At 40.2% G+C, this 16,548-nt stretch overlaps 1 protein-coding gene across 1 annotated transcript in view; it reads left to right on the plus strand.

The window, feature by feature from the left end:
- Nucleotides 1–15,803, plus strand: part of LOC136503409 (glutathione synthetase, chloroplastic-like) — a 28,960-nt gene extending 13,157 nt beyond the window's left edge. Inside the window, exons 5-12 of the mRNA XM_066498497.1 lie at nt 13,991–14,095; nt 14,161–14,241; nt 14,387–14,479; nt 14,674–14,719; nt 14,866–14,987; nt 15,188–15,327; nt 15,409–15,601; nt 15,680–15,803. Of these exons, the coding sequence (XP_066354594.1) occupies nt 13,991–14,095; nt 14,161–14,241; nt 14,387–14,479; nt 14,674–14,719; nt 14,866–14,987; nt 15,188–15,327; nt 15,409–15,601; nt 15,680–15,803 (904 nt within the window). The remainder of the gene's footprint in view (nt 1–13,990; nt 14,096–14,160; nt 14,242–14,386; nt 14,480–14,673; nt 14,720–14,865; nt 14,988–15,187; nt 15,328–15,408; nt 15,602–15,679) is intronic.
- The last annotated feature ends 745 nt before the right edge of the window (nt 15,804–16,548 follow it).

Raw genomic sequence — 16,548 nt, forward strand, 5'->3', positions numbered from 1 at the left:
CCAGCACTGCCGACGACTATGCTATAGATTGGTGGAGTGACTTGACAGGTGGTGGCGGCTACTACGGCTCTGGTGGCTATCGACCCATCTGGTGCCGGTGGTTCTCGTCCGGCTGGTGTTACCCGCTCTGATGACGAAGATGCTGGGAGAGATGATGATGATGATGAGTGATGCCTAGAGATTAGTGACAGCTTGTAGCCCCTTTGTCCTTAGTATGTCATTGTTGGACCTTTGTGGTGATAGATGACAAAGGGGGAGAGAGACTGATTAAAGCTTCAGGATAGTTTCATTTGCTTATCTTTGTACCTGAAGATATGTACTGCAGGCTGTAGTTTGTTTTTGAGCTTCATTGATTATATCTTGTGAGAGATGAGACTTATGCTTTATCTATGTATCTCTTGAGACATGATCTTTATCTATATATCAGTGGTTTCTGGACTTGAGAAAATTTGTAATGAGTGCTATGTGTGAATTACATGTGTCCATATTTATTTTCATAAGGACTATGCATGCTAGAATGAAAATATTTGATGTGATGCCTTTATATTTATTCTTGTATGATATATCTTGTCATATGCATCACGGTTTCTCTTTGTCACACACACATGCACCCCACGGATGCAATGATTTAGGGGGAGTCTCCTATTTGTTTTAGTATGTGCAATTGACATTTGAGGTCATTTTGTGAATTCTAATCATAAGCACATATTAAGGGGGAGCCTCTCATAAATCATTGAACCCAAAAGTTTAAATGTTTATATCATTTTGTAAGCTTTAATCAAGTTGTCATCAATCACCAAAAAGGGGGAGATTGAAAGTGCATCTAGCCCTTTAGTGGGTTTTGGATGATTGAATGACAACGTGATTAAAGGACTAACCCATTTGCTAAGTGTGAACAGGTAATAGGTTATCTCACAGGTACTTAATGAAAGCCAAAATGATGTGTTGTTGTATAAACAATCTAGTTCAAGCACAAGACAACAATGCAAATGGAATTCATGTGAAGGCTTATTTCTTGTGGGATTTCCATGTACTATGTGAAAGCAAGCTCATGATTATTAGTTAATGAGACATGAGGGATTGCATATGGAATGGTCTCATATTTGAAGCTTGCTAAATTAAAATGAAAAAGATAACAATACATATGAATGGATGATTCAACACAAGATGTGACTTGATGGCTTGAGATGGTGAAGATAGCAAGGAAAGGCTTCGAGGTACTAAGCAAGGGTGAAGGGCAAGCGACGGCTTGGCGGCCGAAGAACCTAGCTAGGGTGAAGAAGAAAGTACTTGCATTTAGTTGAGGTACTAATCAAGCTAAGATGGTCATATTGATGTGAAGAATCAAATCTATAATGAAGTATTTGATGGAAGTGACTTGATACATTTGGGGTTATTCAAATTTGATGAATGGAATCAAGTCACATGCTCAAGATGGCTATGCTCAAGTGAAAAGATCAACATCAACTTGTTAGCACCCTTACTTGATGAAGATTGGAAGGGACGACATCAATTCAAAAGAAATCAACTCAAGTGGTATAAATTCATTTTTCCTTTGATCTTGAGTTTAATAGGTATGCCGTACTATTAAGAGGGATGCATCATGTTGATAGATAATGTTTCATAAGTGCTCAAGCCAACCCATGTGAGGTTTGATTATTTGAGCGACAAAAGTGCTAACTGATTTCTTGCTGGTCTGGCAATACCGGACGTGTCCGGTATTCATACCAGACGTGTCCGGTATTTGTCCAGCAGCTGTAAAATTGTTGTTCTCGGGTTGGTTCGTCGGGAGTTCCGACGTAGGTCGGGAGTTCCGACGGTCGGGAAGTCCCGGCATGGGTCGAGAGTTCCGACGTCTCGCACTTCAACAGACTTGGAGGTTTCACTGTCCTGGTCATACCGGACGTGTCCGGTATGGATGACCAGAAGCCAACGGCTAGTTTTCAAAAGCCTTGAGGGTTGGGAGTTCCGATGTGAGTCGGGAGTTCCGACGGTCGGGAGTTCCGACATACATCGGGAGTTCCGACACCTCAGTAACTTTAACTCAGTTACATGTTTTTCAAAATTGCTGAGGGTCGGGGGTTCCGACTTGAGTCGGGAGTTCCGACGGTCGGAAGTCCCGGCATACTTTGGGAGTTCCGACGCCTCACAACATCACTGTAACTTAGTTACCGTTAGCGCAGTGTGAGTCATACCGGATGTGTCCGGTATTGCAATGGCTATAAAACGGCTAGTTTTTCAAGGGGGCTATAAATACCCCCAAGCCTCCACCTTTGGAGGCTGCTGATTCTGCTAAGATAGACACACGTTTTTGAGCCTTGCCAACTCTCCTAAACCCTCTCTTAGTGAGTGTGTGATCCAAATTGCAAAATCAATTTGTGGGTTAAGAGAGAATTTGAAAAAGAGAGCAAGCCACCACTTGAGCACTTGTGCATATTGTCAATCTCGTGATTCGCATTTGTTACTCTTGGACTCTTCGGTCCTAGACGGCTAGGCGTCGCCGGAGAGCAACCGAGAGATTGTGGTTGCTTCGGAAAGTTTGTAACGGTCGATTCCGCCGCCTCGGAATCAAATTAGTGGAAGGAGGAAAAGGAGTTGGAAAAGACTCTGGCTAGAGTGACCTTCGTGGTACCCTCTAGGGCTGACCTTCGCTGGGTCGCCCGCAGCCCCCTCAACGGAGAGTAGGACTCGAACGAGTCCGAACTTCGGTAAAACAAATATCGTGTCTAAATTCGCATTTCATTTGATATTTGTGTTGCTCTAGCTGTTCTGCAGGTTCTCTGTGTATATTGTCATCTCCACTAGGTGCCTGCAGTTTGGTTTGAAGATAGAAATCGAAAGGAGCAAGTTCGGGGCTGATCTGCAGAAATCGTGTATACCGGACACGTCCGGTATTCATACCGGACACGTCCGGTATTTCCTACCTGCACTGAAAATATTTATTCTCTGTTCTAACTTGGTGTTGCAGGGTTGTAGCTTCTAGATATATTCTTTATACCTTGTTTACTTTGTGGCTAACTTGCGAGGGGTGGTAGTACTCTTAATTTGGAGTTTCCATTTTGGAAACTCCCCTTTCTAATTGTTTCCGCATTTAAAGGTGTTAATTATCAGAAACGCCTATTCACCCCCCTCTAGGCGGCATCCTAGGTCCTTTCAACCATGATTACAAAGAGGTGAGTCGGGCGCATTATAGTGTCTTGCAGAGTACACAACTGATGCAACCGTATATTGATGAACACTTGGCTATCATTATGGCATAGAGAAATGGTCGTTCAGAAGATTTGGTCATGAAACAGCATAAGCAATGACTAACTACATGGTTGAAGGACCAAAACATACCGCCTAGAGAAACCATAGACTCTATTACCATCAGTAGGATGGTGGAGGGGCCATTGAGACAAGTGACATTTGAAATGCTTATGACATCAATGGGTATACGTACTATACCCACGCAAAGGATAGTAAATATGTGAACCAAAACAGCGGCGTTTGAATAGAGGCTCTTGATGGATTGGAGAGAAAGATCCAATACTTTGGCATCATTGAAGAGATATGAGAACTTGACTATGGAAGGGATATAATGGTGACCCTGTTTCGATGCCGCTGGATCAAACAACACCAACTGAACGAGATCGGATTGAGAGTCCTGGACCTCGAGAATCTAGGCTACCAAGATGACCCTTGGGTGCTCGCTTCACGTGTCACACAAGTTTTCTATATGTCTGACCCACAAAGTAACCTTCCTAAAGAAGAAGACAAAGCACGTGGTTGTCTCCAAGAAACAACACATTATCAGAGTTGATGGTGTAGACGATGTTGAAGCTTACAATAACTACGATGAGATGCCACTATTCATAGACTTTCATAAGAAGATCAGTGTTGTGGAAAAGAACTTACCCAAAAACATATTGCCATGGGAACGAAAAGGTGTCAAGGGGAAAGTCATTACAGCGGGCTAGCTAGTTGTTGAACGTGGAGTGTTTGTGTAAGTGTGTGTTTGTAAGACTTCATTTATGCATGCGTCTGAGACTATATATTTATGTATGTGTGTGAGACTACATTTATGCATGTGTGTGAGACTACCCTTTGCAACATCCAGATGAATCTATTTCAATATCCACTCTATTACTGCTAAAACTTTATGAAATCACTTAACACTTTATGAAATGAAGAAATGGCCAAAATAAAAGTAGGATACAGTGATGTGTTCAACAACTTTTATATTCATCACCTTTATAGCTGAAATCATTTAGTGGTTGAAAATTAGGTTTGAAGCTGTCATTTTCTGAAATTCAAAATTTAAACTATTCAAATTTTGTCAAATAAAAAGATGACCAAAATAAAAGTTGTAGATAGTGATGTGTTCAACAACTTTTATATTCATCACCTTTACAGCTGAAATCATTTAGTGGTTGAAATTCAGGTTTGAAGCTATCATTTTCTAAAATTCAAATTTTAAATTGTTCAAAATTAGTGACAAAGATAGATGACTAGACTAAAATGATAGAGCATGATTTTAGAAAAATTTAGGAAAAAAAACCATAACATTTAGAGTTAGTATGAGGAAGAAAAACTAGTTACAAGTTTCAGCCACAGATTAAAAAGAGAAATCACACTTATGCAGCATTCATCATCACGAACAGTTGTGATTTTTTCTTTTTAATCTCTGGGTAAAATTTGTAACTAGTCTTTCTCCCCAAATACTAACACCAAATGTGATGATTTTTTTCCTAAAATTTTCTAAAATCATGCCCTATCAAATTACTATGTTGATTTGATCATTGTTTTCATTTGACAAAGTTTGAGCAATTCAAATTTTTAAATTTAAAAAAATAACAAGTTCTAACGAGATTTTCAACCATTAAATGATTTCAGCTGAAAGCGTGATGAATACCAAAGTTGTATAACTCATCAAGATCTACAACTTTTATTTTGGTCATTTCTTTATCTGACAAAGTGATAGTAAACATCGTTCACAAATTAACATGTCTCTCGTATAGTTCATGAAACTATGAGTCATATGTGAATTTGTGAATAATGTTTACTAATACTTTGTCACATGAATAAGTGACCAAAATAAAAGTTGTATATAGTGATGAGTTCAACAACTTTTATGTTCATGACTTTCTTATTTGAAACCATTTAAGGTTTCAAAATCTTATTTAAAGTTAACATTTATTAAAATTCAAATTTTGAACTGTTCAAATTTGGTTAAATGAAAAGATGACCAAAATATAAGTTGTACATCTTGATGAGTTCTACAACTTTGATGTTTACAAAAATTTTATTTATGGTCATTTAGTGTCCTAAAATTCTCTTTGTTGTTTTGAAATTCAAATTTTAAAAATTTAAAATATTATTTTTGTAAAGAAGAAAATATAAAATTATATCTATATATATATATATCATGAAATTGTTTAAATTTATATTTATTTATACATATATAGAATAATCAAAAAAGTGTTATATAAATTTACATTGCATTCTTTATATATAAATTACAAAATTATTAATTAAAATAAATTTAAAAATATCTGTAGGGGCGGCTTACTCAGGAACCGCCCCTACAAATCGATTTGTAGGGGTGACTGGATCAGGAACCGCCCCTAGAAATGACCTGTGGTATATAAGCAAGAGCTCCGTCCATCGTTCTAAGTCCTGGGCGCTTTCTTCCTCTCGGACGTCGGCAGGCTGCCGATTTTTTTTCTCCGCCGCCGCCGCCGTCTCTGTGGCCTACAACCACCTTCTCTGACATCCTCCATCCTCACCTAACTGCACCTCCATCCACCGTTCCCCAACCGCCGCCTTTCCGCAGGCCGCCGGGGCGGCTAGGGTTTGCCAGATTGAGCTCGTAGCGTCGGCCGCCCTGCCACCGCCCTATCTGGGACCTGTACCTCCGACCTCGCCGGCCCGCACGCGCTCTCTCTCCAACCTCGATGGCCCGAGGCAGCTAGGGTTTGAGCTCCGCCGGCTCGGCCACGTGCTCTAGCTAGTGTCCCCGCCACCGGCGCTCCCTCTCCGACCTCGACCACCGAACTCGCCGGCCTGCGTGCGCTCTCCGGCATCTACTTCTGTCGCCACCGCCTCCCTTGCTCTCTGGCATCCGCGCTCCTCCAACGACGGGCGGCCCGGCTACCCGTGCTCTCCGGCGTCCAGATCCCCGGCCACCGCGCACAGCCACCGGCGTCCCTCTCTGTCAGGTCTTCTACAGGTACTCCCAACCCCTTCTCCATTCCCCGGCCTTCCTAGCTGCAGATTATTTGTTGCCCTTAAATTTTTTTTGGCAACATGATTTTACCTACATTATACCATGCTAAATTTCCCAGCATTTCTGGGTGAATAGTTTAGCCTAAATAAAATAAATAACATAGTAAGCTGTTGTGGTGATTTATGGATTTTATAAGATAGATAACAACATAAAAATGCTATCGAAATTGGATTTGCTATTTTATGAATTTTCTATAATTAGTTACGCAATTTCAAGTTCTGCTAGTGGTTAAACCAATTTCTAAAATACTCAAATTCTTTAGCTTAGGCTTTTCTCACCTGGCCTAGACTATCCCTCACCCACTCCATCTCACTGACATACAGATCGCCAAAAGTTGTGCTAATTGAAACATAAACACTGTAAATCAAAACATAGCAGAGAAGCTTAACAAGCTCATACTTGGCAGCACTAGTACAAAAACAATTTGAGGAGAGCATCGCCTCTAGAAACCACACTAGTATACAAAAGTTTTATATGGGCTGCACTTTTTTTTTGTAGTGGCATTTTTGTGAGCTAGTACAAATAGCTCTAGTTATTGCCTTGGGGCCATCAAAGCATTATAAAAATGTGGGTTGTTGGCTTTATTCAAGACGCACTACAGCAGATGTATCCTAAAGCAGAGTCGGTACTTACTTCATATTTCTCAAAATCCCGAGTCATTACTGTGATTTTTCAGCATAAGTAACAATCTGTGGAGGGGTTGCTGGAATTGTGAATTGTAGCTACTGTAACTTAATTTTTGAATGAACTTCTGATTATCATTTTTAATGTTCTAGATGGTATTTTTCGATGATAATAATGATCTCATTAAGCAATATTGGGTAGAAGAGGAGTCGGCAATCGTGACCTCATTGTTGCTGAGCACTGTACTGTGGTCCATTCATAGGTCTGATTGATGTGATGAACTTTGCTTGTGAAACTATAGTTACGTTGAGACTACGTTTGCCTTGGGATGATACTTTATTTATATTTTTTGAAATTTGAATTTCATACGAGAATTGATTGATTGAATTTAGTAATTTGTATGAACTCCTAATATTTTGTTTGAACTGCGTCGTGTCAAACAGATAGAATTTATAGAGTATGTGTGGAAAAAAATAGCCCTACCTGTCGGATGTAGACCATATCCGAACTAAGAGAAAGGCCTTCCAGTTTCAACCTAGAAATATATGCTTGCAGCAGAACATTGATCTTTGCACTGGGTTCCTCCAAACTGTCTTTTACAGGAATTGGCACATGGTCCAAAAGCTTTGCCAGTTCCATTTTCTCATCTAGCCTAACACCTACATACTTAAATTCTTCACTCAGAGAAAATAGTCGACACAACTCGATAGCACCCATTGTAGGTTTCAGGTACTCATTGTATGTTGAAATAGTTCCATGGCTAATATAGTAATAACTGGCAATCCTTCCCAGGTCAGTAACTTGAAAGTATCCTATTTTCGTGTCATACTTTATTAGATTGTTCCTATCCAGTAGATTTGCAGCGGAATGTATCTGCAACACAACAAAAAAACAAAAGATCAAGAACAGAACAGGCAGAGATAGTATGATGTAACATAAACTATATCTATGCAATATCAAGAGGCAGAACTATATCTATGCAATATCAAGAGGCAGTAAAATCAATGATAGGTGGTAAAGACAATGTCATATTTTGATGTATCGAATTGAGCATCTTTTATGTTTAATAATTCGTAGTAGCAGCGCTTGATCTTCTTCCTTTGCTTACAAAGGGCACACACAATTTGTGTTAAGCCTACACAAGTATACTATGGAACCCATTGTGTAAACCACAAGTGCATGGTCTGAATCTGAAATAATCACTACAACACACAGCCTGCTACTGCTTGAGACTGATTGCATCCATTTATGCATCAGTTCGTCAACAAGCAAATCAGGCATAGTGAGCCAGCTTGTGAGTTGAGTAGCCCTACTATACTGATGCAAATATGTCATGACATTTCAACTTCCCTTAGTGGTCTGAATCTGAAATATGTCATGACATTTCAACTTCCCTTAGAATCTACAGCCTCCCTAGCTGCAAATTATTTGTTGCCCTTAGAATCAAACCCCTATTCTTCTCTAGAATGGCTTTCTTTGGCTATTTTCTCACATGTCTTCGATATTGTTAATTGTTGTAGTCTTTGTGTCATCTCTTAAGTTGGTCTTGTAGATTTTATTGAAATATTTCCATTAGCTTATATTTATTAGTGGTTTAGTTTTAGTAGTCTTTTTTTGTTCAGTTTCATTCATTTCCATTTTTGATGTGGCTGTGTGTGTTGACTGTGCTTTCATTTGTACTAGTGTGAACTATTTCAATTTTTTTTTGTTGAATCTCAATTTAGTTAATAACTTGAGCAGATGGCTGTGCAGAGCGTGCTGTGGGCTTTGCTTGCTTGGTCCCCTTGGTATGGCAGCTGTTGCTTTTTTTGGGAAGCAAGCAGCTACTTTTTTTTTGCCAAATCTCCCCTCTCCTCTATTTTTGCCACCTTTCCTATCCTCTATGTTTGGGAAGCAGCAGCTGCTTTTTTTACACCTTTTCCTCTCTATGTTTGTTAAGTAGCTATTGCTTTTTTTGCCAAATCTCCCCTCTCCTCTCCTCTCCTCTCCTTTGTTTTGCCGGTGATAAAATTGTCTAAGTCCATACATTATATGGAATATGAGCTGATGATCAAGAACTTGTGAGGAACTTGGCATCATTAGCAGCCACCCCTACATTACCTTCTCCTCTCTTCTTTGTTATGATGCCTTGATGCTCCAAGTTCATGATCAAATGATGATTGACACGTTTCTGAGGCCTCTACTACTGCTACTACTCATTTTTTGATATATTGTTATTTTATAGGACTACTTTGGTTTATAGACCTTTTATACCTTCTCGCGTACCTAAAGCACACTTTCTTGCATCTATTAGAACAAAGTGCGAAATAATATCGCAGACACCAGACAGTGCAGCCCGATGCTCCGATCATGATGAGCAGTCAACCTATGAGGAGCAAGCACTAGAGGACTAGCTTACTCAAGAGCAGTTCAATAACAAGTTAGAAAAGGATCTAGAAGTGATGCTTACTCAGGAGCAGTGTGACGAGGAGGAAGGAGGAGCAGAAGGAAGAGCAGGAGAGGCTGCTGAAGGCGAAGAAGAAGAGGATGATGATGATGATGACTCAGAAGAGGGATATGTAAGTCCCAATGATCCTTTCCCACGTGAAGCCAGAAGGAGGCCAATGGAGGAAGATTTGGACAAGGATTTTGACCCAAATGAGGAGGTAGGGATAAAGCCTTAGCTTATAAATTTTGCTAAAGCTTTGGCTGTGTTACCTCTGCTAACACTTTGACCAATCGTATATACAGGTCCCTCCTGAAACTCAGAAAAGACAACGTTGACGTCAACGACATCTCGCTGGACAAGACAAGACGAAGTAGAGGAAAGGAGAGCAGAGGCAACAGCCACAGAGATGGACATTGAGGCCTCTGCTCCACAACCTCAAGACACAACCACAACTACCAAGCCTAAGAGAAAACGAGGGGATAGAAAAGCAAATCAATATCCAGATAAGGCATGCTATGTGATAACGGAGGTCGGGCCAGCAGGGGAGATCCTTGAGCCGAAGGAATTAAGAGGACGATTCCATAATGCGATCAGGGCCATAGTTAACGATAAATTGAACCCAGCAATCCCTAACTGGAAAGAGGTACCAGAGAAGAAAAAGGATGAACTATGGGATAGGCAGCTGAAGCTCAATTTTAGATTTCCGGAGGGTAAGCACGAATTGGTAAAAAAATACTTTCAGGATGATGGGAGAGTCATTCCGACGTTGGAGGTCAGATCTCAACAAGAAGTATATCCAAAAGGGGTTAACTCCCTTCAATGAGTTTGGCAACATAACTCCTAGTCAATGGGAGGAGCTCGTGGCTCAGAAGACTTCACCGGAGGCATTAGAGCTCACTGCCCGTAACATCGAGCTGGCGAAGAGGAACAAACACCACCAACATCTAGGGCCCAGTGGCTACTATGCCAAGGAAGAGCAATTTAGGAAGATGGATGAAGAGGCCACAGCTGCTGGGAATATCGATGTGATGAATTTGAAGGTACACTCAAGGAATTGGATATATGTAAGGAGTACAGAATCATCCGACGATAATCTTAAGTTTGATAAGCCAGAGACCCAAGAGGCAGTATCAAGGATACTGAAATATGCTGAAGACAAGGAGAAGGGCTCATTCAATCCTTCCAGAGAGAGGGACGAGCTTAGCCTTGGCTTGGGAAACAAGGAGCACACAGGCCGCACCAGGGGGCTAGGGAAAAGGGCGACCTAGAAGCAAGCATTCAAAGAAGACAGGCATATGTACAAGAAACATGGTAGAGACTGGGAGACTAATCTTGATCTCCAAGTGAAGGCTCTAGTTGCAAAGGCGCTGGAGGAGCAAGGACTATCTATGGAGCCACGAATATTAATGATGCCACTGGGAGAACTGACATTAGTTGGCAGCCCTCCGAAAGTTCCTAGTAGCCAAGGTTCCACTGCAGCCACAACCCCTGTCGATCACATATGGGAACCAACTAGTTGTACCTTGGTGTTTCTCAATGGCCGGCAGAACATTGTGATGGAGGTGGCAACGGGTGTGGCACATCCTCCCGGTGGCTTACACCACAATAATAAGATACCGCTGAACTACACTAGGGTCGAGGTGCATACCGTGAAGCCTGAGTTCATGCAGTGGAGGATAAACTACGCAACTCTCGAGGGGCTAGTGTTACTCGGAGACGTTATGGGGCAGTTCATCCTCTAGCACAAATGAGACATTATATTGACTGCTTCTTCGCCGCATCCCCCTCTCCCAAATTTGGAGCGAGTTGTTGAGGTCAGGGAGATATTTTCACCGTCTCGTGACCACCAAATTCCTGAGATGCCACATTCTTCCCTGCCTCCTAGCGAGCATGTGCCTGATAAGCCACAACCTTCTCTAGCTCATACCGAGCAAGTGCATGATGAGATGCCATAGTCTTCTCAACAAGCACATCCGATACATGAACAATGAGTGCCTTCTGAAGAAGGTGATGCATAAGAAGATGAGGATGTGCCTAAATGGGAACTTCAAAAGAAGCATCCAATCACCATAAGACCAGTTTATGTTCCGATGAAAGACGTCTCCTCGGTGCACAAATGGTATTCCCATGACCAGTTCAAGCCTGAGAACCAAGTTAAAAAAGTCATATCACGGGGTTCTGAGGAGGCCGTCACTAGCAAACTCCACCAAACAGCAAAGCAATATCCAAATGTTGATGCCATCAAATGGTCAAAGGATTGCCTAAAAACATATGAAAGAGGCAAGCCCTTCCTACCAAACCGGGATATCCAATGCCGACCACTTGGAATGAGAAGGTTCCATGATTAGTACTTGCGTGTTCTCCCAACGAGCATAGACCTCGTACAAGCATGCTTCCCCACCGGCACATTTGGAAGCCCAGCAGAGAAAATTGTCTTTGACTTCAATGACATGCAGACATGCTTTCACCTCGAAGCAATAGAGATGAATCTAATTTGCACGTGGTGCCTGTAAGTCCTTGTTCTCCCAATATGATATGAATGTAATCTTTGAATTTTGTTGTAACTAACCCACGCCATGATTTGTAGAATGCAAGTGCACATTGTCAAACAAATGTCAAGTGTGAAAGCTAGGTATATAGACCCTCAAGCTATGGCACAAACAAATTTTAATTACCCTAAATAGTGGAAACTAGATGTCAAAGAGCTAGCTGCTGGAAAGACTCTTCGGGAGAAAGAGCACATCCGTACGGTGAAACTAAGGGAAGAGTCCCTTAAGGTTGCGGCATACATTGCCCTGGCTTTCAAAATTCTCCAACAGCACTCTACTATATGGCTACCATACAACTTCGAGTAAGTTCAACTCTATACTTAAAGCTTTGTTCGATATATTTTATTCGATGCAAAAGAGCTTATCTAGTTCTATGATTAAATCCATGCAGCAACCACTGGATTTGTATAGGCATCGATGTCGGGAGGAGCATAGCATGGGTCTTTGATTCAATAGATAGGGACCCGGTGACATACAAAGATTTCATATCGATTCTGAAGACGTATACATATCGACAATTCTCATTAGCTTATATGTTTGTATACATACTTGTAACGTTCACTTTTGGATACTAACAAGTTGTATTTGCTAAAATAAATCGAACAGGGTATTTAGGTTCTATGTCACTAAACATCACGGAAGACATGATCCAACAAGGAAGGAAAAGTTAGCTATAAAAACACTATGTGCGGTAAGTGTAACTTACTTCTTCAGTACTCCATTACATGGCTGTCAAAAGCATTACTTAATATTTTTATATGCAAAACACACAGTACCCCAAGCAGAAAGCCTAGGAGTGTACATTATGGATACTATGTATGTTCTATGATGAGTAACACCGGTGCCTACAGGAGACACACCTTAAGGGTAAGTTTGAACCTCTTCACCCGTAGTATAAAAACTTCGTACATGGTATGAAATACTAAACCAAAACTTGTTCTCTTGTAGTGGAAAGAAGAGAAAGAAATGAAAAAAGACCCATACAAGGATGACCAACTCTTAGAGCTCGTCGGCGACCTTTGCAACTTCATATTGAACTAGATTGTACACGTCAAAGGCACCTACCATGACCAAGAGTCTGACTTAGGTAGAAATCCTCAGTACCAACACCTTCGTGAGACCGAAAGGCTAGCTCTAGGCCATTGATAACAATGTGTATGGAATTTGACATTGGTTTTATCTTGTGAATTATGTCTATTTAATGATGGATTGTATATATTCTTGTGAATTAGACTTGTAATTGTAGTATATATAATACTCTTATGCTTGTAGTTTATATAATACTTTTGAGCGAACGCAGTTCGAAATGTTGGTCGCGAGGCGTTCGGTAGGACGTTGAGCGAACACGGCTCAGAACGTTGATTGCTCACTCGCAACGCGAACGCGGGAATACGCGGAAACAAACAGGGCGGTTCTGGTCGAATTTGAATTGTAAATTTAATTTTTTTTGCAGAAAAATGTACTATAGGGGCAGTTCTAGACATAACTGCCCCTACAAATAGGTATTATAGGGACGGTTGGTACTACAGCCGCCCCTACAAATCGATTAGTAGGGACGGCTGGTAACACTAGCTGCCCCTACTAATCGATTTGTAGGGACGGTCTGGGAACCGTCGCTACAAATGCATGATTTATAGATACGATTTGATAGGGGCAGCTGGCCAAACCGTCCCTACAAATGGTCTTGAGCCGCTCCTACAAATAATATCTGTAGTAGTGAAATTCTATTAAATTACAATCATGCATGTTTGGAATGACATAACATGATAAGTGCAAATTTGTCACTGATATAATTGAATGTGTCACGTCAAAGTCACAGAGCGATTTCCCCACCGTAAGCACATATAGTACATCATGGTTTGTTTGTCATCCTGGCTACAACCTTATGAAAGTCAACACAGTTATTCATTGATTTCACAATCAGGCAGACGGGAGTGAAAATATTCACTTGGATTAGAACTCTAAAAGTCTACACATCACCATTCACCAGAGTTCTATTTGATTGTGATTTTTAGTTGAAAGGTTTTGCCTTCTATTTTCTCATCATTTCCCTATTGCCAAAAGATAACTTGAATAGTAATGTGCAATTCGTTTCAAAAAATACTAATGTGCAATGTGCAGAAACCTGGTTAGGATGCACGAGAGGGAACTTGGTTTGGATCAAGCAAGTGTCCTTGAGCATGCTGAAGCGTTAGCTAGAGCATGGGCTGAGTACAACAATCCAAGGTTGCTATGACATGATGCAAAACAAGTCTTTAAGTCTTATAACTAACTAAAGTTTCTGTTATCAGTGCAGTAGTTCTGGTGGTTGTTCAACAAGAAGAGAGATATATGTATGACCAGTATTGGATCACTGTTGACCTGAAAGAAAGATATCCTTCAAATATAACCAAACATAACTTTTTTTGAGGATCTAATTTGATATGGAAAATTTAATAGCATTCAAACCTTTATAAATCCTGTATCTGAATCTAATACATATACACCAAGCAGTTAAATAAAAATCTCTCTCTTAACTCTGTTTCACATGTACGGGGTGAGAACTATCCGCAAAACTCTTGCGGCAATAGAAGCAGAAGGGAACCTCCAACCTGATGGAACACTAGTCATGTAAGTACGTTCTCTTTGTCTTCATGAAAATTTATATGGAATGTAAGATCGGATGATTGAAGTGACCTTCTTGATCAGCGGGCGCGCCTAGAATACGCTGTAATGTACTCTAAATATTTTGTGCTTTATGCAAATAAAGCAGGGGAAACCTATTTTCCAAAAAAAAAGTGACCATCTCAACTTTTTCAATGTAGAAATGGGTGCCCGGTTGCTCTTGTCTACTTTAGAGCAGAGCAGTACGTTTTCTAATCATTTCGATGTATGAACTATATCACCTTTACCTTCTGTTGGCTAAAACAATTGCCTTGGAATGCTGTTATCACAATGTGAAAAATAAACTGTAATTGAGGTTGTTGTGGTTCACAAAAGTATCACTCGATATGTAGGAATGGAGAGAAACAACTTTAATTGAGCGTTCTTCTGCAATAAAGTGCCCTTCAATATCATATCATCTTGTTGGGACAAAAAAGATTCAACAGGAACTGGCAAAGGAATACGTGCTTGAAAGGTAAGTTGTTTTGCTCTTTGCAGATGAACAAACAGATGAAATGGAATAAAAAAATCCTTCGATGAGAGATAATCCTTTATATTTCTGTAATTATCAACTATCAAAATAATATGTAGCAGCTATTCATTATGCCCGTCTAAGATTTCAGTCTTCATACAACAGTACTTCTTTTCCTCTTATCATCATGCACTTCTTACCAGGTTCTTTGACACCAAAGGTGACATAAAAAAAGTACGGCAATGCTTCGCAGGACTCTGGAACTTGGAAAATGATAGTATAGTAATGTCTGCTATTGAATCTCCAGAGTTGTTTGTCCTTAAACCCCACAGGGAGGGTGGAGGTATGGCCTCTGTCTGAAATGTGTAGTAGTCAAATTATTCTGCATTCATCACTGAATAGGTATGTGTAATGCCATGCACAGGGAATAATATTTACGGTGATAATCTCCGTGAAACATTGGTTCGTCTGCGAAAGGATGGAGGAATTGAGCTTGCAGCATACATCCTAATGCAAAGGATATTTCCACCAGCATCACCCTGCTATCTTGTTCCCGAGGGTACATGTGCCAAGGAAAACGCGGTTTCTGAATTTGGGGCTTTTGGAGCCTATCCGCGGTAACAAAATCATAAACAAACCACTCTAGTAGTTCATATAGTTGCATTGTCCAGTGAGAGTTTTATGGCTGAATGTAGGAACAAAGACAAGGTAATCATAAATGACCAGTGTGGTTATTTGATGAGAACAAAGGCAGCTACACTAAATGAAGGTGGTGTGGTTTCTGGATATGCTTTTTTGAACAGCATCTTCTTGACATGAGGAGGTAATAGATGGCTTCATTTAATATTTAAGTTGTTTACTTTTAGGAAAGGAAATATGCTAACACCATAGAATTTTTTTTACAAGGAAGCCTAAAAGTTTAATTTAGTTGCCATAGCATAGAGATCTAAAACGTGAGCATTATGCATAGAAAATTAAATCCCTTTTACCTATGACATGAAATGTTTAATTTTTATTTTGTATATCATTTAAGTTCTAGATGAATAATAATGCTCAAATTTTCTAGTTCCTTATCTATTACAATTGGACTAAACAAGCATATAGAAAATGCTCACATCTATTACTATAAAGTTTTATTATTAATCTGACTCTACTTAATGCATTCTAACAGCTTTATTTAGTTACAAACTGCAGATTGACATGCAGCTCTCCTTCGTCGTTCGATAAATTGTATAGTGTTAGAATTGGTCAATTGGAGACAGATGCTACCTGAGAAAACTGCTGGTGGAAGTTCAGCTTTTGCGACAGGAGATGAATACGCACCCTGTGTATTCTGACTGCAATAAAAGCATTTTTAAAAGAATGTCTGTAAAACCAATGCAATACAAAATAAATGGTTGATAATTTTTTTGAGATAAACAGATCAAGCTCTTGAAGGAAACTATGTTAGTAGCATATGGACCAAAACTTTGTTGCATTTGCCACCATACAGTAAACATACCTCAAAATGGTTTATGATGAACAATTTAACAACAATCGTGTCTTCTTGTTCCTTTTCTCCATG

This window comes from Miscanthus floridulus, chromosome 14 (assembly GCF_019320115.1).
Source record: "Miscanthus floridulus cultivar M001 chromosome 14, ASM1932011v1, whole genome shotgun sequence".
Taxonomy (NCBI): domain Eukaryota; kingdom Viridiplantae; phylum Streptophyta; class Magnoliopsida; order Poales; family Poaceae; genus Miscanthus; species Miscanthus floridulus.